The sequence below is a fragment of the Thermochaetoides thermophila genome, assembly GCF_000221225.1.
Source record: "Thermochaetoides thermophila DSM 1495 unplaced genomic scaffold scf7180000011816, whole genome shotgun sequence".
Lineage (NCBI taxonomy): Eukaryota > Fungi > Ascomycota > Sordariomycetes > Sordariales > Chaetomiaceae > Thermochaetoides > Thermochaetoides thermophila.
The window spans coordinates 2,548,801-2,571,627 of record NW_006383032.1 but is presented as its reverse complement, the minus strand read 5'-3'; the positions used below and the strand labels follow the sequence as shown (position 1 = coordinate 2,571,627).

At 52.0% G+C, this 22,827-nt stretch overlaps 8 protein-coding genes across 8 annotated transcripts; 3 read left to right on the top strand and 5 right to left on the bottom strand.

Annotated features, from left to right (window-relative positions):
• Positions 1-230: 230 nt before the first annotated feature.
• CTHT_0027830 (uncharacterized protein) lies at positions 231-899 on the bottom strand (the record flags this gene model as incomplete). Its single annotated transcript, XM_006693177.1, has 3 exons — positions 231-318; positions 447-627; positions 695-899. 3 exons carry the CDS (start codon positions 897-899, stop codon positions 231-233), a joined length of 474 nt encoding a protein of 157 aa, XP_006693240.1.
• A 1,233-nt stretch (positions 900-2,132) lies between these two features.
• CTHT_0027820 (putative GTP binding protein) lies at positions 2,133-3,177 on the bottom strand (the record flags this gene model as incomplete). The annotated part of the gene is made up of 3 exons (XM_006693176.1): positions 2,133-2,231; positions 2,286-2,360; positions 2,419-3,177. 3 exons carry the CDS (start codon positions 3,175-3,177, stop codon positions 2,133-2,135), a joined length of 933 nt encoding a protein of 310 aa, XP_006693239.1.
• A 1,903-nt stretch (positions 3,178-5,080) lies between these two features.
• CTHT_0027810 (putative mitochondrial glycine cleavage system H protein) lies at positions 5,081-5,688 on the top strand (the record flags this gene model as incomplete). The annotated part of the gene is made up of 2 exons (XM_006693175.1): positions 5,081-5,195; positions 5,282-5,688. The coding sequence occupies 2 exons, from the start codon at positions 5,081-5,083 to the stop codon at positions 5,686-5,688; spliced, it is 522 nt and encodes a 173-aa protein (XP_006693238.1).
• Positions 5,689-6,031: 343 nt separating this feature from the next.
• CTHT_0027800 (porphobilinogen deaminase-like protein) lies at positions 6,032-7,078 on the bottom strand (the record flags this gene model as incomplete). Its single annotated transcript, XM_006693174.1, has 1 exon — positions 6,032-7,078. The coding sequence occupies one exon, from the start codon at positions 7,076-7,078 to the stop codon at positions 6,032-6,034; it is 1,047 nt and encodes a 348-aa protein (XP_006693237.1).
• A 768-nt stretch (positions 7,079-7,846) lies between these two features.
• On the bottom strand, positions 7,847-8,477 carry CTHT_0027790 (uncharacterized protein; the record flags this gene model as incomplete). The annotated part of the gene is made up of 3 exons (XM_006693173.1): positions 7,847-7,903; positions 7,959-8,274; positions 8,353-8,477. 3 exons carry the CDS (start codon positions 8,475-8,477, stop codon positions 7,847-7,849), a joined length of 498 nt encoding a protein of 165 aa, XP_006693236.1.
• Positions 8,478-9,524: 1,047 nt separating this feature from the next.
• On the top strand, positions 9,525-13,785 carry CTHT_0027780 (putative TATA binding protein interacting protein; the record flags this gene model as incomplete). The annotated part of the gene is made up of 4 exons (XM_006693172.1): positions 9,525-9,763; positions 9,840-12,849; positions 12,908-13,246; positions 13,312-13,785. 4 exons carry the CDS (start codon positions 9,525-9,527, stop codon positions 13,783-13,785), a joined length of 4,062 nt encoding a protein of 1,353 aa, XP_006693235.1.
• Positions 13,786-14,139: 354 nt separating this feature from the next.
• On the bottom strand, positions 14,140-16,535 carry CTHT_0027770 (putative lanosterol protein; the record flags this gene model as incomplete). Its single annotated transcript, XM_006693171.1, has 3 exons — positions 14,140-14,436; positions 14,490-16,202; positions 16,269-16,535. The coding sequence occupies 3 exons, from the start codon at positions 16,533-16,535 to the stop codon at positions 14,140-14,142; spliced, it is 2,277 nt and encodes a 758-aa protein (XP_006693234.1).
• Positions 16,536-21,965: 5,430 nt separating this feature from the next.
• On the top strand, positions 21,966-22,809 carry CTHT_0027760 (ankyrin-repeat containing protein; the record flags this gene model as incomplete). The annotated part of the gene is made up of 2 exons (XM_006693170.1): positions 21,966-22,161; positions 22,388-22,809. 2 exons carry the CDS (start codon positions 21,966-21,968, stop codon positions 22,807-22,809), a joined length of 618 nt encoding a protein of 205 aa, XP_006693233.1.
• Between the last annotated feature and the right edge of the window lie 18 nt (positions 22,810-22,827).

The following is a 22,827-nucleotide window of genomic DNA, read 5'->3' as shown; positions in this document are numbered from 1 at the left end:
TTCCTCAGCTATCCCCTAAGGCATCACTATTCTTTTAGGTGCAAGGAACATCACACCGTCCAATATGATCTCCCTCAGGATTCATGCACTTCCCACTACAAGCACAGAGCAACTCGATCTTGTTCCCCGGCCGGGGCAGGCTCTTGGCGCATATTTCATCAATCCCATTTCCATTCCCACTATTGGGGTTATTCCCTCCCTCATTACCATCGCCATTGCTAATCGTCGTATTAGACAACGGCGTAGGCCAGGGTGTAGGGGTTGGTGTCGTTGCCCCCCGCGTAATGGTAATCGTTGTCGTTGTAGTTGACGTCCAGCCTTCCTTGAGAAACCTTCTCGGATTAAGAATATGTGGGAAACGGCCGCTACCAGCCCCTCCTTGATTGTCTTCGGCGTCCGCGGGACGCGAGTGTGGATCGAGATAGTAATGGTGGTGCAGTTCGTACGGGTTGGGCTGGTCTGGCAGACGCGGTGGTGGCACCGGGGACTTTCCATGGGGTTGTTCGGGGGCAGCAGGGGGTACGCAGAGGTAGAGGGCTTGGTATGGGTCTGTACGGGGCTTGCCGTTGGGACAGTTATGCTTGTGGGCGGAGCAGTAGGTTTGGAGGATGTCGTACTCGTTGAAGTCTGGGTGAGGAGTTGTTAGCTTTGCACGAGTAGTCAAATATGAAAGGGGGAAAGGCAGCAAACGTACTCTGGCTATCCCGAAGGATGTAGCCACAGTAGGTAAAGCCGGCACCACAAATTGGGGGATTTGGGTTGAATGTTGGAGTTGGTGCGAAGTCAGTGCTCGTCTCTGGTGCTATCGTCGTCGTTGTGGAAGACTTATGCTTGAATGCCCCGGAAAAAGCAGGAGCTAAGCCGATGAAGGCGGCTGCAAAGCTGTATGGATGCTTCATCTTGGAGTTGTCAGCATACTAGACATCCGGATCTTGACTGAGTCGTGTCTCACTTCAAGCATTTAAACTATCTATATCCATTGACACATGAGGCCTCCTGGATGAAGTGAAGTAGCTCTATTATAAATCTCAGAAGATAATTTAGTAAGCCTTACCAAAGCCTGCTCGGTTGAGCAATTAAGAGTCGTCATCTGTCCAACAAACATACCGAGACTTTCACCCGCCCTCATCCGTACAGCATCACCGACTAGCATGTGTACTCATGAGGACGGGTTGAGCTTGTGTTTATGTTCTTGGCAAGGTTTGGTGAACCTTGCGCACTTGACTTGGCTTACCGGGTTTCCATCGCGACATGTGTGCCGTGGGACATAAGATGTTTCAGCTTACTACAACATGATCTGCGAATATGTATGTTAAACAACCCAAGTAAGACCTCGTGTTATGGCACAATGAAACGTCGGTCGGAAAGCCATTGAGTTAGAGGCATGAGTTGCAAATGGAGATCTAGAACATGGTCTTGTGAAGGGTTCAAAACAACGGGAACCCTCATCATTCCGAAAGCCTTCAGAGCAACCTTCACCAGACGGCACGTCACGATTCCGAGGCCATAGGTACAATTCCATGGGTTCTCAATTAAAAGGTGGGAAAAAAAAACGAGACTAGGCGGAACACAGACGGGAAACGTCAGTCCCTCCAACGGGTAATTCACGCCAGAACGACCGAAAAAGCAGATAGCTAGATAGAAACACAGAGAGCCCCATATGTCCCAATCCCAGTGTGTTATGATGTGTGTTTCCCTTCCTTTCCCTCCCCTTCAAAGGTCAATGCAACTGTCAAAGTACAAACTTTGCGAGGAATAGTCCCTCCCCGTTGAGTAGGTGCATGCTTCGCATGCCTTGTGAAGTGAAACCTGATCCTCTTATGACGGAATCAATCATTCCTTCTTGCTTTCTTCGGTACAAATCGGGAAAACTGTGTAATGAGAGGTGAGTCTCATAACGTGCTCTAAAAAGACCCCCTTAATTCGGATGAGGCATTACTGCCGATAAGCCGGACATGAATCTGTAGCCCCTGTTATGGTAGAAGCCACGATCAAAACTGGGCATGGGGCGCCACTTAAAGGGACGATGTTCCGTCCCATCTCTTCGGAGGATGCTTGAGAGACTACGTCTTGGGTTCCCTCTATTGCCCAAGTAGATCGAGGGTCAATAGACCTCTCGCCAGGGTATCTTCTTAGACATCTTTGTAGATGAGAAGCGGCTCGCCGACATTAGTAATTTCAGGAATAGTGCATTTCAGGTCAAATGCCTTCGAAAGCACAATCTTAAAGATCTAGATGGCTGTTAGATGAATCTCAAAGGAAGCAGTATAGGGGATATGGCGCACCTTCTGGACATTGATGCTATGGCTGGTGCTGCTGAAGATCAACGATGCACGCATGGCCTTAGCAAACCGACGAGCCTATAGTAGTGGTGTCAGTCCAACGTCGGTTGAGCTACGCACGGAAAGCAGGTAGTACCTGGTTGGAAATTTCCTCCTGCTCCTCTCGCGACAGGTTCACAAAGTGGTCATATTTGGTACCGACCAGCACAGGAATGGCGGTCTTGTTGAACCCGCGCCCCTGGCGATACCACTCCTTAATGCTGTTCAACGTGCTCTTCCGAGTCAAGTCAAACATGAAAAGGATGGCCACGGCATCGTTGCACACCAAAGGCAGCATGTTGACGAATTCACGCTGGCCGCCCAGGTCCCAGATGCTGAAGGTGATCTCGGTATTACGAATGCTGATGGTCTTCTCCATGAAGTTAACGCCCAAAGTTTGGATATAATCCTCATCCCAGCTTCCCTCAACGTACTTGACCATCAAACTGGTCTTGCCGATCTGGGCATCGCCCACCATGCCAACCTTGATCACGACATGGTTGCGCGCTGGCGGCTGCTGAGACTGCTGTTGCTGTTGTTCTTGTGAAGCACTGTTACTCCCAGCCCGGGATCCCTGATCCGTCGCATACCCGGCTCCTCTCTCTCCCGATAGGCCGGACGGAGGACGGGATATCTGCTGCCCTGATCCGGATGGAGTATTGTAGCGGGCTGTTGGTTCGCTTTCAGCGGCATCGTCTTGGTCATAATGCTGCGACTGGGAATAATGGTGATCGTGGAAGCCGTTATTCTCGCAGTCGGACGAAGGAGCAACTTCGGCATCGGCCAGAGAGTGGTCGCGATAATCAGAAGCAGCGGACTCGCTGGGAGCGGGAGCCGCTAGCTGGTCACGCTCCATGGTGCCCACTGCGTCGTGGAATTGGGCCGACGACCCTTGCGCGCGATTTGACAAAGAAATCAGGATAGGCGTGGCTAAGGAAAGCGGTCGTAGAGCCGCCGTGCTGGCTTCGAGAATCGAGGGCTGCAGGGCCCGAGAGAGCGGGGAATTCGGGCAGGTTCGTCTGATAAAGGCAGAGAGGTGAGGAAGGGCTGAAGGTTTATCGAGCGGTGTGTTGTCAGGCTAGCCGAACAGCGACTTCATGGAGCCCAGATGGCGAGGAGGAGCACAACTGGGCCGTGTCAGACGGCGACGAGATGTGTGGGCGTGGTAAGGCGGGCAGATGTTCGGGAGCAGAGCCAGGTCGGGATGATGGGCCTCTTCGGTGTTGCCGCCGGGTCGCAGTTAAGCAGAGGCAGAAGGTCAACGGAGGAAAGTCGGTAGTTGCTGGCGTCACGGAGTCGCGGGCACGTCGTCGCCTGCGATTGTTATTTCTTCCCGCCAAATCCCAAATCCTCGAGGTCGCTTGGTCGGCTCGGCCCGATGCGCACAATGAAGAGTGGCCGCTGGGCGCGCTTTGCTCAAGCAATTAGTCGGCTTGAGAACGGGAAAGGCTTTGCGTGTGATGTGGAAGGTGAATGCGAGAGATAGGAAAATGTGGATGGAGGGCTGATAGCCTGGAGAGCGACGGGATGGAGGGGAAAGAGGGGTGCAATGCCACCTCGGCGGGCAGGCAGTTGACTGTAAGCTGCTCGTTGTTTTAACGGGACTTCCTCTTGTCTTGGGTTGCACCTTGCGGTCTTGCACACGGGAGCCAGACAAGCAATGTTGCAGGCAGAAGACGGAACCAGATCGAAGCCGCCGTGCAGCAGAGCGCACCTAGTAGCAGCGCTTCAGCGAGGTTGCCTCAGGGCAGACCCAGGCTGCTGCCAATCCAAACGCGGAATGCACCGTTACCCACAGTGTGCTGGGCTGCTGGCGCCACGGCAGCTGGACGGACCGTGGAGGACAGTGAGGCATGCATGGACTTAACGATGGGAGGTGGCCCCCTTGGCAGCCCACAAGCGCCCGCATTTAGCGCCGTTTGGGGGAAGCTGTGTCACTCATAGTGGGATCCAGCGCTGAAGCACGTCAACCAACACGCCCGCAAGTTTCATGCAGATGAGGCTGAGATGCCGTCCGCCGCGCTGAGAGGGAGCGCCAGAGGACAGACGAAAACCAGGACGCTCTCGAACGGGGACAATAACCTAGGACTTGTGCAAATAGTCGGAAGACACTATCTGAGCTATTATGTGGAGCTGCGTGCAAACATCAGCCCGCGACCTGGATGGAATGTTTGTTCCAGTTTAGGGTAGGAGGGCTTGGTAAACAATGCAAGATGGACTGAATCGCGAGGTAATTTCAGGAATCTCAGGAGACTTGCAGCAATTGCGGCTCAGCCTATCGCGTTGCTCCTTTAAGTGTTTTGACACACCCATCCAGAACCAGCTGGCTGCTGGGCATCCACGGACCAAACGTGGGGTGGCGGCTTCGAGTATGGAGAGCCTAAGGAGAGTTGCTCACCGGTTGTTGGGTGCTTGTTAAAAGCTCTGCTGCCCCTCGTGGGTCTCTCCCCAACCTGGGGTCCAGACTTCAGCTTACAGGATGCACAGGTCCTGTCTGCACGGAAGCCAAGACTTTTGATTATGTAAGCTGGTACCTCGGCCCCTTACGGGCTCTCTGATTGGCTGGATCTGAACTTGGCAGTTGGCCGGCTCCCGATTTGCAGCCATCGCCAACTCGGCCCATCGGCGTCATTCGATTTCGACTTTATCTTCTTCCTAGACCTCGCCATCTCTCTGCGGTTGCCGTTACGCACCTCTGCTGCTCACCCCTCGCTCTTCCCAGCAAACAGCCTCCCCGCTACCAGCCCGACTCCTTCACAATGGCCTCAATTGCCCGGTCTCTGCGGCTCGCCCGCCTCTCTGCCGTCTCGGCCACTATCAGGGCCCCCGCCTACCGCGCCGTTTTTATCCGGCCCTTCTCTGTTACCGCTTCAAGTGAGCCAACCAACCCGCCTGCTCCAATAGACGGTGGTGGGTGAACATCCAGTGCTAACCACGGGCATCGCCATGGGAAACGACAGACGCCATCCGGAAATATACGAAGGAGCACGAGTGGATTGACATCTCGGCCGACAAGAAAACCGGCGTCGTTGGTATCAGCGAATACGCTGCTAAGACCCTCGGCGATATTGTCTACGTCGAGCTGCCCGAGGAGGGCCTCGAGGTTCAGGCCGGTGACGCCATTGGCGCTGTCGAGTCGGTGAAGAGCGCCGCCGACATCTACTCTCCTGTGGCCTGCAAGATCACTCAGGTCAACCTGCTGCTCGAGGAGAAGCCTGGCACGGTCAACCAGGTTCCCGAGGACGATTCCCATGGTGGCGGCTGGATCGCCAAAGTTCAGCTCACTGAGCAGGGCCTGAAGGACTTCGAGGCCCTCATGGACGCCGATGCCTATGCTGAGTTCACTGCGGCCGAGAGCGACCACTAAGCTCAGGGGCTCCATATATTTCAAGGGGTTGGTTTTATGCGGGAACGCATGGAGTGAGGTTAGCATGCCAGTGGAGGAGTCAATTCATCACATTTTCTTTGTCTTGTGTTTATCTGCAGAACAGTTCAACCTGATAGATACTTAGGGTCGAGGTTATGTACCACGAGGGATCGGCCACTATGGTAAAAACGGTGTTGGTGGGTTTTGCATCTTGCTTTTCGATGGCGATGACGACAAAAGCTTCAACCCAGTGGGGTGAGACAAAATAGATCAGAAAGAAGAAATCATCGCCATCTATGATATGCCTGCCTGTCTTTACGCCTATAAGGTACAGGATTAGTCATCAGACGTCGCTCACTTTGAGCGCGGCTCCGGTGACCCGGCCCTTGTTGATGTCGTCGAGGATCTTCTGCGCTCCGTTCGTTGATAGCTGCTGGGCCAGCTCCTTGCCGAGCACTTCGGCCTCCTCCAGAGTGTTCACATCCGCCGTCTGCTCGCCATCCACGGCTTCCTTGCCGTCCAAGCTGACGACCGTTGCCCGCAGACGCAGTTTTTTCTTGCCATCTTCCTCAACCCAGGCCGTCTCCACGCCAATTGGCACGCTGCAGCCACCCTCCAGGGTCCTCATCACAGCCCGCTCCGCGAAAGTAGCCAGCATGGTTGGCCGATCTTCTGCGGCCTTGAGCAATTGAATCACTGCCTCGTCTCCCTCTCGAGCCTCAATGCCCAGTGCACCCTGGCCGACAGCATGGAGCAGCCCGCCACTTTCAGTCGTAGAGTCCAGGTATTGCGAAATCCGCCCCTCATATCCCAACCTCTTCAGGCCGGCTGCCGCAATAATGAGGGCGTCATACCTCTCCCCTTTCCCTTCCTCAACCTCAGCGTCGCACTTCGCCAGCCTGGTCTCCACATTCCCCCTGACATCCCGGAAGACCAGGCCGGGATACCTCCGGCGCAATTGTGCCGCCCGGCGCACACTGCTCGTGCCCACCACGCTACCCTGCGGCAGGTCTGAAAGCGTCTTGTAACGTCCTTCCTCTTGATACCGCTTCTTGAAGACGACCACATCGCGGGGATCTTCGCGCGCCGTAACGCAGGCGAGGACACAGCCCTCCGGCAAAGTCGTCGGCATATCCTTGAGCGAGTGCACGATGATGTCGATCTCGCCCGAGGTCAGGCGCGCCTCGAGCTCTGACGTCCACAACCCCTTGCCCAGCGCAGGTAGCGGCGTCGTCTTATCGCGATCGCCCATGGTCGCCATCGCGTGCACCTCGAAGGTGAGGTCCGGGTGGGCGCGCTGCAGTGCCGCGATCACGAGGTTGGTCTGCGCGAGCGCCAGGGCTGAGCGGCGGGTGCCGACTCGGATCGTCTTGGGGCCAGGGGAGGACATTGCAACGGACTTCTAAAGAAATTAGCTGCGAGGATATTGGTGTATAGTTGACAGGAAGTGACAGAAAGAAGTAGCTTGGCTGCGCGAATTGAAACAACCTTGGTTCAAGGTGAGTCAAAGCCGCAAGGCTGGAGAGTCAAGTTCGTCAGGGGACTCTCCTGACTGTCGCAGAGGGTCCTCGGTGTTGTTCGGGAACCCTGGCGGGGCAGAGTTTTAAGAACCAGCAGGGGCAGGAGTTTGGAGAATGCGGGGGCGGGGTAACTTAACTGCCCCTCCGCAGGACTTTTTTTTTTAAAAAAAATACTCCTCTTCCCTCCAACGCTCCATAGGGACCATTCCCCTTCCTGCTTACGATCCATTGGCAAGGTTCGATCTTTGGTTGACTTTGAAGAAAATCGATTGGATATTCACCAGAATAACGCATAACTAGCGTTCTTGTCTCCTATCGAACTCATAGCCTCTCATCTATGGGTTGTTTGCCACATGGAGTCGTGGGCTACCTCCCGTTCAGTGTTCACCATGGTCTGTGCCAACATTTTATCTTCCAAAACGAGGAGCACGCAGGTGTCTGATTCACAGGACAGCTGTATGTATGACATTCTGGTAGACTAGACGCTTTAACCCCTACAGTTGGAACGGGGTTTTGTCGTTTCCAATATCTTGAAATATCTTAACTCTTCACTTAATGATACCGCTTTAGCCGCTACCAACTTGCCAGCTTTGAAGTTCGTTGCTCGATCACACCTCCCCACTCGAATCCCCTCTTTTTTATTTCTTTCCCATACCAACCATCTCCTTGGCTGCTTCGCCCATCTTCTCAGTGGTCTGAGAATAATCAGTACCATGCTGCGAGATTGATAGAGGATGTCCAATCACTTACGGCCGACACAGTGCCAGCGGCCGAGCTCATGGCCGAGGAGACAGACCCGCTCGACGGAGTGTTTGCGCCGGCAGAGCTGCTACCGCTGCTTCCAGGAGTCATCGACTGCATGGCCTGGGATGCCTGATCCCTCAGCGGCTCCGTAGCGGTCATCAGGTCAGAGATAGCCTCTGCCGCTTTTTTGCCTGGCTTAGTATCCTTGAGCTTTTTGCTTCCAATCTGAATCTCGCCGGGGTGTTTGGCGTCTAAGTGACGGGTGGCGCCACGCCTGAGATAGTAGACGCCGGGAATGGTGATTGCCAGGGCGGCCATCTGCCTATTTGCTTGTCAGATACAGAGATTCTAACTGACAATATGGCTGCGATATTTGACTTCATCCAACAAGGTATCTTACCAAGGCCGATCGCTGGCCATTCCAATACGCTCTTGGAGATCGGGCTGATGCTCAGTGGCATAACTTCGCCGACCCAAGGCCCTCCTGAACTGTAGGGTAACACGCTTGGCAGCTAAACGGAACATGATCTCTGTCTATCTTATTTCGCTATAATGGATCCTGCTTCTACCAAGATGAAGAACTTCAAATGATCTTTCAGTGACTCGGGATGCCAATATGTGTTGGGCAAAGTCCAGAACTAGCAGAGGATAGCAAGATAAGGCACACGACGGAGGGATCCTGTCATGGTTTTAAACGGCTGAGTACATAGTGACGTTCACTCGGCGCTCGAGCACTGGAGAATTATGAGGACCTGGATAGCATGAATCAAGGACATGGGACGCGTGGCGCATCATTCAGGAACTCTGGCTGCGACAGTTGCCATAAGGAGCATTGATATAGCCGGGACATTTCCATTCTACATCATTCTTTGTACTTTAATCATAAAAACTCTCAAATTGTCGTGTGTTGTTGCACGAAGCCGGTTTAGTCCTTATTTAACCGCTGAACACATCCTTCTCTGGAGGATGAATCTCGGTTCCTAGATCGTCGATCGATCATTGATGACGGGACCAAGACATGCGGTTGTGTTGTTGTTTTCCCCACCCTGCATCCACCCCTGCCTCCACCATCGCAAGCTGGCTTGGCCCGTGCACCAGCCCCGCTGGTCCCCACCTGCCATGATGTTGCCCCGCCAGAGGTTCCTGTTTGGGTCTCCACAGGTTCAGCCTGGCCGTTGCCTTCTGGTTGCCGCGGGGTGAGCTAGCGACCAACACCACCCTTGGCCCGTTAAGACAGATTCCTCCGTTTCGATTATTTTGCCAGAGCTTTTGCAGCCGCCAACTTCCCGCTTCAATACTTCATTTTCTCTTTTGTCCGCAAACAAAGGGCGGTGTTTTGGCGGCGAGTCTTTCGTCTTCAGTGCTTTCCGGCATCCCACCTTCAGCGCTGCAACACTGCCTGAAGCTCAAGACAACCCACTGTATCCAAGGGCCACTTGGGGATGAAGAACTGTTTTCCTCAACCCTGTATCACGCAGTACTGATCCCTTTCCAACATCTATAATTGATTCCATTCGTCAATCGACAATAGTTCCTACCATCCCCGGGGTCAGCAACGTCGCGGTAGGCACAATGGCGACCTCATTGCCGGCGAATCCGACCCCTCAGACGGTCATGAGCTTGATGTCCAAGATCAAGGATCCAGACCCGGATTTCCGCTTCATGGCTCTGAACGACCTTCTTACTCTTTTCACTACTTCCAAGATCGACTTCCTAAGCCATGACTTCAACATGTCCAGACGGACTGCCGACCACGTGGTGGAGGCTTTGGACGACCAGAATGGCGAAGTCCAGAACCAGGCAATCAAATGGTACGAAGATGGTTTACTGATCTCATTCACCCTGTCGCTAGATGAGATGGAGCATGCTAATGGTCACTGAAAACAGCATTGGCCCCATGGTTAAGAAGATCAACCCCCAAATAGTGGGGGCTTTGATCGAGAAAATCTGCAGCCTGAAGCTTCAGAACTCGGTCGACAACTCCGTGCAAGCCCTCGCCCTTCGCGCGGTGGTGGAAGCCCTTCCCCGTCCCGTGCCAGGTGCTATGCAAGGCAAAGAGGTGAACGAGGCCTATGGCAGCGTCAGCAGGGTTCTTATTCCTCGCTTTCTTGGCCATCCAAGTCCCGCCAGCAGGCCTACGACAGGCTTGCTTAACCTCGAGGATCCTAACTCCGATGCTGTCGATGTGCTTATCGAGCTGGTGAGGTGCTTCGGCCCCATTCTCCAGTCCTTCGAGATCGAGGCTCTGCATAGCGCTGTCGTCACAATCTTGGATAAGGACCGAGGCAACTCTGTTGTTAAGAAGCGAGCCGTCGTTGCCCTCTCCATGCTCGCTCATTATCTCCCTGATGAACTCCTTGCTGACTTCATCGGGAGGAGTGTCGAGGTTCTTTCGAGTGACAACATCAAGGATCAGACTCGCCGCCTTTACATCACTGTTCTAGGCTCCATGGCTCGCTCGATCCCTTATCGGTTCGGCCGCTTCATTCCCACTCTCGTCCCTCATCTGCTTCAGGTTCTTAGCGAAGATAACCTCCAAGCTCATCTTGATGAATACAATGAGAACGGAGCTGGCGCTTTCGACTTCAACGAAATTCAAGAGTCGGCCCTGGTTACCCTTGAGGCTTTCCTCTCTTCATGCCCAATCCCCATGCGCGACTACACCTTGGATGCCATCGAGGCTTGCAATCGTTATCTGAAATTCGATCCCAACTATGCATTCAATGATGAGGATGAGGTCATGGAAGACGAAGAAGAAGAGGATGAGTTCGATGAAGATGATGAATACGAGGATGCTGGAACCTTTGACGATGATGACGACTCTAGCTGGAAGGTTCGTCGCGCTGCTGCTAAGGGCCTACATGCCATTATCTCGACGAGGAGCAGTGGCGACCTTCTCGAGAGTGGCGTTCTTTACCAGAGGGTGGGTTCAGCTCTGGTCAAGCAGCTGAACGAGAGAGAGGAAAATGTGCGCCTGGAAGTTTTGTCGGCACTATCATTGCTTGTCCGCAAGACTGGCGAAGGGGTGGTGCCCGATCTCTCTGGGGACAGCTCTCAGAGTGAGTTCATCAGCATTAGCCAACCTCCTCCGAGCAGGAAGCGCCGCCGTCAAAGCAGCGTGGCTGGCGCGACCACTTTTGCCTCCGAGACTGCGGCCTTGGACTTGTTTGCTGCTGGTTTAGCTTCTCCTACATCTGTCAATGCCCCGTCAACTGGCCCTCGTGCTGACCTGGCCGCTCTCACTCCTGCTATTATCAAGTCCCTGACGAAGTGGCTCAAGAGCAAACTGATTCCTACCAAGCAGGCATGTATCAACTTGTTGGATGACTTGGTTGCTGTTCAGAGGGGTGGGCTGGCCTCATACTTCGACCAAATCATCGAGCCCATCATCGATGCGGTCAAGACTTCAGCTGGATCAGCTTCTAGTGGTCTAACCTCCACTGCTGGCAATGCCTCGGCCACTGCAGTTACTCTGAGAATTGCGGCGCTCCGTCTTATAGGCGACATTGTGAAGCATCACTCTTCCTCCGTGCTACAACCCTACCTTTCCAAGATTGTTGTTGCAGTGGTTTCCGTTGCGCACGATCGCTTCTATAAGATCTCGGGCGAGGCCATTCAGACGGCTGAGGAGCTTACCAAGGTCATTACTCCGCCGCGCGCCCGTATGACATCTCAGAAGTTCGAGGGCGATCTTCAAAAGATCTACGAGGTTGTCATTGACCGAACGACAGCGAATGATGCCGATGCTGAAGTGCGCCAGAAGGCAATCCATGCGCTTGGAACGCTGTTGGCCCGAACTAGTGGCACGGATGGTTCGTCTCTTCTGCCCGCAGACAAGCGTAAGGCAGCCTTTGACTGCTTGCTGGAGCGGATTAAGAATGAGACTACCAGACTGTTTGCTGTTCGTGCGGTTGATACTGCGGCCGCCGTGTCGCAGGACACAGCTCAGTTTGACTCTCAGTGGGTTCGTGAGGTGGTTGTTGAGCTGGCTGCTCAGCTTCGGAAGTCTAATCGTGCCTTGAGGGGCTCCAGCGTGATGGCCTTAAAGCACCTCATCCTTTCTCCGGGGTCCAAAGGCACGCTCGACCAAGTGACTGTGCAGAATGTTGTTGGTGCTTCAATTCCTGTTATTACAAACAATGATGCCCAACTCCTTGGACCGGGCCTTCTCGTGCTCGCCCATCTTGTTTTGGAGATGCCGGCTGTTGTCATGACTCCGCAACTCATCAGCGCACTTTGCCATCTGCTGCATGGAACCATTTCTGGTTCTGTCCTCGAGTCACTGCTCGTCCTGGTTACCAACGCTGGTCGGGCTGGCCAAGGAGGACCTCTTATGAAGGCGCTTCTCAAGGAGGTTGGTGTTGCCGGCGACCCTGCTGTTGTCGGCAAGGTCATCGGAACGCTGCTGGTGGCCAGCGATAGCACTGCTGGAGTGACTCTGGATAGCTTCGTAAAGGAGATTGAGACTAGCGCAGGTGACCAAGCCCGAGCCAGTCTTGCTCTCTCTGTTATCGGTGAGGCAGGTCTGCGTCTTGGAACCAAGTTCCCCATTCTGCCGAGTCTCTTCCTGAAGCAGTTCTCCCATGATTATGACAAAGTTTCGGTCGCTGCCGCCGTCGCTCTTGGACGGGCTGGCGCAGGCAATATCGCCACCTACCTTCCCGCCATTCTTGACGCTATGAACCAGGAGGGCGGCAAGCAGTACTTGCTGCTGCAGTCAATCAAAGAGATCCTGCAGCAGGCCTCCTTGAACTCGACCGATCTTGGCCAGTATTCAGCTGCCACATGGGACCAGATCCTCGCTGCCACTAATAAGGACGACAACAAGGCCGTTGCGGCTGAGTGCATCGGTCGGATGGCGATCATTGATCCTAAGACGTACATGTCGAAGTTGGAGGTTTGTGTCCTCTCTTTGGATAGTGTTTTTCCAGAATACTGACATTTCATGTGACTAGGGTCTGCTCAAGAATCAGTCGTCTGTTTTGAGGGCTATTGCTGTCCAGGCCCTTCGATACACTCTTCCTGATGATAACGAGGTCTTTGATGCCTTCCTCAAGAAGCATCTTGTTGACATGCTCAAGACGGCTCTTGCGGACCGCGAAATGGAGATCCGTCGCCACGCCATGTCGACTCTCACGTCGGCCGCTCATAACAAGCCCGAGCTCATCCTGAGCCAGCTCAGTGAGCTAATGCCGTTTGTAATGGATGAGACGGTAAAGAAGCCTGAACTTATCCGTGAGGTCCAGCTCGGCCCATTTAAGCACATCATTGATGACGGTCTGGAAGTGAGAAAGGTACGTGATACATTACACTGCGATGCTTTGCGTTTAAGGATTGTTTTCTGACCTGCTCACCCTAGGCTGCCTACGAGACCCTCTACGCTCTCATGGAGACGGCCTTTTCTCGTGTCAGCATCGTCGATCTGTACGAGCGCATCATTGCCGGCCTGTCGGACGACAGCGACATTCGCGCGCTCTGTAACCTGATGATCGCCAAGCTGGTCTACATCGACCCTGACGAGACGGCTCGCCGCCTGGACGCCATCGCCGAGGGCTTCCGCAAGACTCTGTCTCACAAGCTTAAGGATAATGCCGTTAAGCAGGAGATTGAAAAACAGGATGAGGCTATTAAGTCAGTTCTGCGCTTGACACTGCTATTGAGCGATAAGCTCAAGAGCCCTGTCCTGCGCGGAGCGGGTGCGAGTGCTTCTGGCGGAGCTGGTGGTGCTGGTCAGGTGTGGCTCAGCTACCTGGAGTGGGTTAACGATGATTTTGCTGGACATTTGAAGGCTCTAAGGGACGAAACTAAGGAGTTCAGCGGCCCAAGGGTCTGATGTCGTTGAAAAGATCATAGCCTTGAGAACGGTAGAGAGGAATAGGTTGTGATATTAATTGTCGAATGACACTTATATAAGAATTGATCATGTGTAACCGCAATATACCAATATCAACGCAATGGCATAGGTTGTGATGGTTGATAGCATCATGATAGCACAAGTGAGACCATGGAAAGTATTCTTGGTTGCATATACTCGCAGACTTCCCCAACTAGGGCGTAAAGTTATCAAATTATTGTTTATGCTTCAGAGAATACTGCGTTGAAAGGGGGGGGGGAGGAATAACTGCTTTATATATATTATGCACACCAAAATACTCGTCATACCATTCATACGACAAACCTCTCCTCTTCAGTCATCATAAATCTTTACGTCCGGGTATTTGCGTGCAAACATGCCCAAAGCCTTCATCGTAAAGGTGAATTTGTAGTTGGGGTACGAGATCATGCAGCTCTTGTTGAAAACGCCCTCGATGGCCTCCTGCAACCATTCACCATTGGGCTGCTGCCGATCCATGATCAGGCGAATGCCCTTCTTGATCGGCTCGATATGGGGGTACTGCGCCTTCATGAGGCCGATGAGCGCCCACGCGGTCATGACGACCTGCGAGCCCGTCGGGTGCTCGTGGTACTCTCCTGTTTCACAAGCCTATGGTATATTAGTAACACGACATATAGGATGACTGAAGGAAAGGAACATACCTTATAATGCTCCGACCAACCGCCGTCCTCGCGCTGCTTGGAGATGAGGAACTCACAGCCGCGGCGGGCATGCTCGCTATTGGCGTATGTCTCGCCAATGCTAGCCAGACTTTCGAGCGCGAACATGGTAGCGTACGTGAAGCAGATGCCCCAGCTGCCATACCAACCGCCATGTGGCTTCTGGGCCGTCTTGATCCAGGCGACAGCGCGCTCGATGAAACGCTCAATCTCAGCAGCACGGTAATCGGGCCAGTGCTTGTGGAACAGTGACAGGGCTGTCACCACCGCAGTTGTACACTCTGGATACTCATACTCAACCATGATGTTGCCAAACACCTCGGCCGCATTAAGCATCTCCATCCACTTGCCTGCGCGGGGTGGCTCATAGGACGAGCAGCTGCCGTTGGGGTTCTGGTAGGTCAGGAGGGTGTCGATGGCGTCAAAGATGCGGCGGTCATCGATCAGCGTGGGAAAGCCCGGCGTTTTTTGCAGGATAATGACAGCCTTAAGTGCTTCTGAAACACAGTCACTGACAGCATAACCCTGATCCTTATTACTGAAAGCCCAGGCACCCTTGCGTTGCTGGCGGTAGCACTTCTCCTGATCCTTTACGTTGTCTCGGATCTGCTGGTCGTCCAGAAACTTGAGTGCCTTCAGCAACATAGGCCGCCACCGAGGATCTTCGGTGAGACCTGCATCCATAATGGCTTGAACTGCGAATGCAGTATCCCAGCATTGAACACCGTTGGTGCCGTTGGCCAGCATGCCCTCGCGGTTGACCCAGAGGAACTCGGCAGATCGTTCCTGGTGGCGGCGCACAGCGTATGAGTCGGGGCCATAGCAGGCATAGAGGCAGACCATATTCATTGGACCGGACACAGTAGCCAGATCTAAGTGGTCAGTGTTCTCATTCTCCATCTCAATCAACTTCATGGCCCATTCCTCGGCACGTTCAACGAGCGGTTTGACTCGGAAATAGGGCTTCCAAATGTTAGCCAAGAACCAGTTGATAGTGTTGAGGAGCCATGTTTTCGGGTGATAGTTGTCAATTGGATTGATGGTGTTGCGGTTCCCGGCCCAGTCGATCTTGTCGTAATCCTCGACGTACAACTCCTTACGAAGAGATCGGATAAGATCGGTCTCCTCTGCACGCCATCCCTTTGACCACAGATAACTCATAGGCAAGAAGACCTGGCGAATATGAACCCACCATCTCCAGGGATGGAAAGGAACCCAGTCAGGGAGCAGCCATAGTTCTGGAGGGACCGGGTTGACGATGTCCCACTCGGCAACGCCCATTACTGCAAACCACCACTTCGCCCAATGCGGGGCGTGTGTTGCACCGCCGAGCTTGTGAAGGGTAGCCCGGGCCTTGACCATGACAGGGTGGTCGGGGTCAACGCCAACAATTCTCAGAACCGTGTAGTTGAGCGAAGTTCCGAAAACCGTGCTCTCGCCCTCGATGTGCAGACCCCATCCGCCGTCCTCAGGATGAGCACGGGCGAAGAGGTAATTCTTGATCTCTGTTGCGACATACCAGGGAATTGGTGTCTTCGTCACATACCAAGAGATCACAATGCAGGGAAGGAGAAACATGGGACCGCCATACTCGCAACCCCAATGGCCACTAGGGAGCTGGAGCTTCTCGAAAAACTCCAGACCATTGCGGACCGCATCAAGGGGCGTTTTTGCTTTGGGAAGGTCGGGGAGGTCCTGGAGCGTAGAAATGTTAGCAGCGTCAGGGCAAGGACTGACGACATGTTGGCGAGAAGAACATACCAAAGGAAGACCCAGGTAGTACTTGTCATAGTAAGTTTGCGGCCACTTCTTCGCCGCCTCGTCGTCCTCGAGATAGTGCCATGTGTGGCAGCCCCCCTCGTCACGCATGCGCCATCTCGTGTAGTCAGTCTTAGTCTCGAGCATCCGGGCTCTTTTAGTGGTGTGGTCCTCATCGCCGGCATTGCTGAGCCGCTTCCTTGTGTTGCCCTTTTCATGGAGCGGCTCGGCGTCCGAGGATGTTGCCGCCTTAGACTTTTTCTTTGCCATTTTGACCGAGCTGTCGTTGTCTCCCAAGAGTATGGCGGGTTGGGCAGGAACTAGGAGGGGGAGGTCGTGGACGAACGACACATGGCTTACCAGACACCTCTTGAGGCGGTCAGGGTCCAAGCCTCATGTCAGCCTGACCATCGGCCTGTTCCTGCTAGACCCACAGGAAAAGACAGCTTGATTGGCCAATTGAATGAGGACCACAATTCCCACATTCCTTGGCGGTCGGGTCGGGCGGAACGCGATCGTTATAGAGAGCTTGCAGCCAATCACAACGTGAAGGGACCTGCAGCGGGGGATCTGGCCTCTTCTGGGTCCACCTCCAAACATCATCACATGCTGAAGCTTTGAAAATTGATACCCAGGATTGAAGCGATCGGAGATGTTTCGTGTTGAAGACCTTAGGAGATGTTTTATACTGTGGTATCTCCGCAGGAGGCAGAAGTGTGAATAGCCCAAAGGCATAACGCCAAGTAGGTAGGTCCTCTCCCGGCTCCCCTCGCCGCAACTCGTCAGCAGTAGTCTCATCTTCCATGAGACCTGAAAAGCTGCGAAAGTGGACCAACGCCCCTCTTTAACACGGAATGTCATTCCACAACGATCATTACATTTACAAGTAAGGCAGTAATTGGTTTTAACGCAGTTATGAGCGATCGTTGAGCTTCGGAAGCCTCTTTTAACGTGGCAGGCGGAAGGATCACATTTGGTAGTTGGCGTTCCCTAGTAGCTTCCCAAAACAAAAAGGCACAGGCTAAGCCGGACAGATGGACTCCTGTCTCCAGTTGTGTCGAGGCTGTCTGCATCCCTTGAAATGTTTAAGAGGTCGCTTCATCTGGTTCTGCTTTTCAGCATCCTCCGTCAGTTTTGATCGCCATAGACATCAAACTATCATTAGTACTATTACCATACTACTACGATAACGAAGTTCAGCCTTGGCAGTTATGGACTACCAAAAAATTCCTTTCAACTCTCAACTTCGCGCCGAGGATTCAGTCTCAAAAGTCGCGACTTTTTGCAAAGGAGTTATCAGAGAGATACCACCAAATTCTCGAAGCAGTGCTTTGTCCAAAATCGAATCTCTCCTGGAAAGGATCCTGGACGCAATGGAGGCTGGAGATGAGCTTTCCATCCCATATCAGACTATCCGGTCAGCACAATCCTCCAAAACAACGGAACCAGCTAGGAAGGAAAGCCGGCAACCTGATTTCGTGAAATTTCCAGGAAGAAGTGTGCAGGAGGCCAAGAAGTTTGGTACGAAGTGACAGATGTACATCCTACAGTATCGTGGTAATAGTGAAAGGCTTACCTCCTTACCTTGCCATTTAACACACAGAAGCACTGTTCCACATCATTAGCATTTCCCACGAAGCTTTACTTTCGGGGAAGTTGATCACAAAAAGGTTCGTTCTGTGATATCGCTACTTCATGTCAAATCTGACTAGCACCTAGAAACATCTACTACCAAAATCCAGATCTGTTCAAGTCGCAAAGCGTGGTGGATGACATGGTCAATAACCTTGCATTTACTTTGGGCGTCAGCAGAGAGGATTTGAACATTGTAAGTATCCTCCATTCCATCAGCAGTACGGAGTCCTCTGATCGCAATCAACGGTTCAGGTAGCGACAGCTAAAGGTCTTATTGCTGGCCCTTTTGATTTGATCCTCCAAGACGGTTCCGTCCATGCGTGTGCTTCTCAGACTGAAACAGTAAGATTGTGTTTTCGGATGTCACAAACCAGGGAACTGATCACCATATAGGGGATGTTGCTACCCTCGATCGCCTCCGTGGACAAAATTAATTTTCGACATACTCGATGGTTATTGGTCATTGAGAAAGAAGTAAGTTTTTGTGTTTAATCACTTGAACAGACATCTCATTGGAATCAAGGCAACTTTTAGAACTCTCGCCGCATCTCAATACTGCAAGACCTCTAAGGCAGGACATGGCATTCTCTTAACAGTTCGTCACCTTGCGCAGCTCCCTTTCTCCTGCATATAAAATTCCAATCTACTGATCGCTTTTGTCTCATCACGTCAGGCAAAGGGGTTTCCAGATCTGTCCACACGACGGTTTCTCTGCACGGTACATAACATTAACACTAATCTGCTGCTCTTAATCTTGGTTGACTTTGATCCACATGGTATCGCGATCATGAGGACGTATAAATACGGCAGTCAGCGACTTGATCACGAGGAAGGCGCTGCTACTCCTTCGCTTCGCTGGGTTGGAATTCGTAGTGAGGACATCATTTCTGGGAATATTTCCGAGAGCAGTGTCGCGTTTCCAGGACATGAATATCAAGGCGATCCGGAAGAGTCAAGCCAGAACTTTGCACAAGACTTCCCTGAAGGTAACGCTAACCTATATAGAGCCGGCCAAAAAGAATGAGGAAGTTGGCTAACGCAGTACCTGTCTAGACTCCCAGCCAGATCGGCCGATCAAGCGAACAAGGATTACCAAGGACAAAGGCCCTCTTGACTCCGTAGTTTCGTCCCTTACACCAAATGATCGAAAGAAAGCCCTTGAGATTATGAGAGAGATAGAAAATAAAGCAGCAGGGACTAAAGGCGATGATATGACAGATCAGATGCTTGAACTTCAGAGGATGTTGCTGCTCAATGTTAAAGCCGAAATACAAACGATGGACAATTATGGTGATTTGACTGAATGGTTGGACTCAAAATTAATGAGACTTGATGAATGGTAATAGCAGTTGATACCATCTTAACGAATAAATGATTCTGAGCAGGTTTCAGGATGGCCTTTATTTTGCGGCGCTTCTGTTGTGGATTTTAGTTTATAATGTTATATGCTACCTGGATAAGGAAATAACCCCTGGTCATCCAATTTGTTATACTTCGACCTTTCTATAACGATGCACTAAACCACTTATTTCCGTGTATTCATGTGCATCCTTGTTTCTGCCAAGCTCCGGCAGCACAACTAACAAGCTTGGAATACGCCTCATATATTTTGGCGGTACCAAAGGAGACGGCGAGGTGAGCCGATAGCTCTCTCAGCTCTGCCCCATTTAGTGTACATTTCGCCTCTTCTCACCACTCATTATCACGGATATTGCAACTTTTCTCAATCATAGTTTTTGTCTTCTGGCCTGGCTAAGATCTCCTCACAGGTCTGGAACCAGGCGTTGTGCCATGCGGAAGATTCTTGGGCTCGTAGGGTGCGCCAAGAAACTCCTAAACTTGGACATCTCTTCGATTTCTTTTGAATATTCGACGACAGCCTTTGTAGTTTTCGGGACAAGTCAAAGTTCAAAATGTGTCGTTCAGCTCCTTCCTACCGTCACTGATAAAAAATTCCCGTGACGCCAACTGACTACAAGGATGTCTGGGTGGTTTTCCCGGACATATTTCTAGATATCAGCGTAGAGAAAGCCACAAGTTTTGCGAAGACCTTCCATGGCCGATTCTTCGTTTTTTGAAACATAGGGCCAAGCCGGGGTTCTTGTGAACCAATTCTTCATACGCATCGTCTTGCTGTCGTCACTCCTGTCGCATAGACTTTAAACATGTGAGCAACCATCAGACATGTTTGTGTCACTTTCATGGCTGAAAACTATGGAAGAGATTGGAGTCGGGGTCTGGCTGCTTGGAGCTGATAATTTAGCCCACAACAAGCCCTTGACTGAAGTAAACCTCTTGTAAGCAGCCTCACACATGCTGGCGGCAATGTCCAGACTTCGGGAGCGGCCCGCATTCGTGTCTCTTATGTATGTGGGCATTCCTTTTCACCACGGCCTGTATGTTTTGTGGATAGGCCCTTCTCACTGATGATCTTCCATTCAGGATACCAAAATACGATGTTTTGCGCCCGCTTGTTGATTGTAACAGGCCGGCTGAGACCTTGATTGACGGGTTGTGTTGTCAACCCATCGGGCTGCTGCTCAGTCGGCTGGGATCGGGCACGAGAGGCCTTCGCTGGCTTCGGGTATGACGGGATACCGTCAGCTGGCGGAGCCGACGAACCAGAAATCGATGAAGCTGCTTGAAGTGACAGGCCCCTGTTGGGGTTGGTCCTCTGTATTCCTGCGGCGGCCACCTCGGGGTTTCTGCACAACAGTTTTTTTCGTGCCGCGAATTCTGGTTCTCTTCTTCCTCGAGCCCAGAATGGCCCTCTTGGCCAGCCAGAGCTCATAAGCTGCAGAATTAACGAGCCTCACTCGACGGAGATATGAAGAATATTGCGGTATGGCTTCGACAATTTCAGTGGGGACAAAATGAGATTATGCTCCGCGGAGAGGGGAAAAACGCCGTATTTGAATACTTGTTTCTGAAATAAGGAAGAATGTCGGCATGAGGTAACAGAATCATTGACACATTGTATGAAAAGTGAACGTGAAAACCGTCATAATCTGTGACAATCACCGACTGTCAGCGGGATTAGACGGAATGGTACTGTATTGCCATGTATTGCTGCAGAGTATCCCCTTCATGACCAATTTTGGCACTTGATGCTGACAGCTTGATTGCCTTGCGTGATCCACTCATGAATTAGAAACCTCAATCTTTCACATGACTTCGGATGAAAACAGCAACAACATCATCATAGCTCTAGGTAGATTTTCGAATATAATGACATTTTATAAGTATTTTGCGTAGGATGCCCACATATGCATTATAGACAGCCCTTCGGTTTGTTAGATTACGCCGTCCTGATTTTAGAAGTGAAAATCTATAGCGGTTACGCTTACATAACCTACACCTAATCTTCTTCCAGAATGATGTAAACCCAGACTTTGTTTACAGAAGAAGTGCTAATATATATTCTTTAGCCTATTGGCTTCACATAAGTACGACAGAAACCTCACAGGTGTCGACCGTGCTTGCTCGCTGCTCTCAAGTGACATATGATCTATTGCTCATGCATCAGTGAGTCGCTCTCTAATGGGTATCATGAACAGGTATTCACTCAGCATTGTAACTTAAAGTGTCTGAATACTATCAAGATATGTGCAGCAGGTAAATTTACAGAACCCGGAGAACGCGGCTCGACGTTCCTGCGACTAAGGAGCCCAGGGGAAAGTAAACAAGGGGTAGCTGACAGTAGGGAACGTGCAAAACCCGATTGTATGCCGGATAGCACAGTAGTAAGGGACTTCAAGGCTAATAAAAGCGTCATTCGAGTATTATATGGGTATGATTTGTCATGGGTTCATGCGAAAGGTGTTCCTTCCCTTTGCATCGTCCTGCTTGACCAGCGACTTAGGTGCTGACGGGGCAACACACAGTGCGGATTTCGGACGTGTCGAATTTTGCACAGTCTGGGGTCACCACAGACCTTCCAAAATTTTGACGGCTGTAAGGTGAGCAGGGAGTCACACATCGACTCAATCCCACTTTCAAGCGACAAAGGTTACGAATAAGGAATCCAGAGAGATTGCTAGACATAATAAGGTTCATAAGATCACTATGGCACCGCAACTAACGGAGGATGAAATTGATGATCTCGTTTATCTGGCGCGCACTGGGGAGAACGAGGAGCTGACCACATTCCTTGGATCACTTGCGGAGCGGGAAAAGGTGTCGCCGGCAGAGATACTTCTGAGTGCAAAGGACGAGGGCAAATCAACATGTCTGCACATGGCAGCAGCAAACGGCCATGTTGGTGAGTCATAGACAACATTCTCGCTCTCCAGGGATTTGTCGCTCCTCTACACAACTCACAGCCCTCCCTGCTTTTTTAAGCCTTGTCTGCCCCGCCAACAGAACCCCACCTTCTCACGTCACTCGCCCGGCTTCATCATCCATGGCTCCTGAGCCAACACAAGGCCATAACATACCGTGACAAGCTTAGAATGAAACACTGACCCTGGTGCTAACTCCGCAAACAGACACTGTCAATCTCCTTCTATCTCATTTCGCTTCAAGTTCCGCCGAGCAGAAGAAGGCTTTCCTAGATGCTGCCAACGAGTATGGCAATACAGGTCTTCACTGGGCTGCGCTAAACGGGCACCTGCCCGTCGTCAAGCAGCTCGTCGAAGCGGGCGCCTCAGTTGCGCTTGCAAATGACAAGAACTATGTGCCCCTAGATCTGGCAAACTTCGGCGACAAGAAGGATGTCGTGGAGTATTTCCTTAGACAGGCAGGGCTGGACCCTGCGAAGATGAACCCCAATGACGAAGAGGATGAGGAAGACGCCAAAAAATGCGGGAGCTTGGAGGAGGATAAGTTGAGTGCTGGGGTGGAGGGGGTCAAGCTGGAGGAATGGGAGGGCGAGAGCAAGGATAAGGAGAAGACAAGAACTGAGAGTTAAGGAGGGAGAACATGTAGG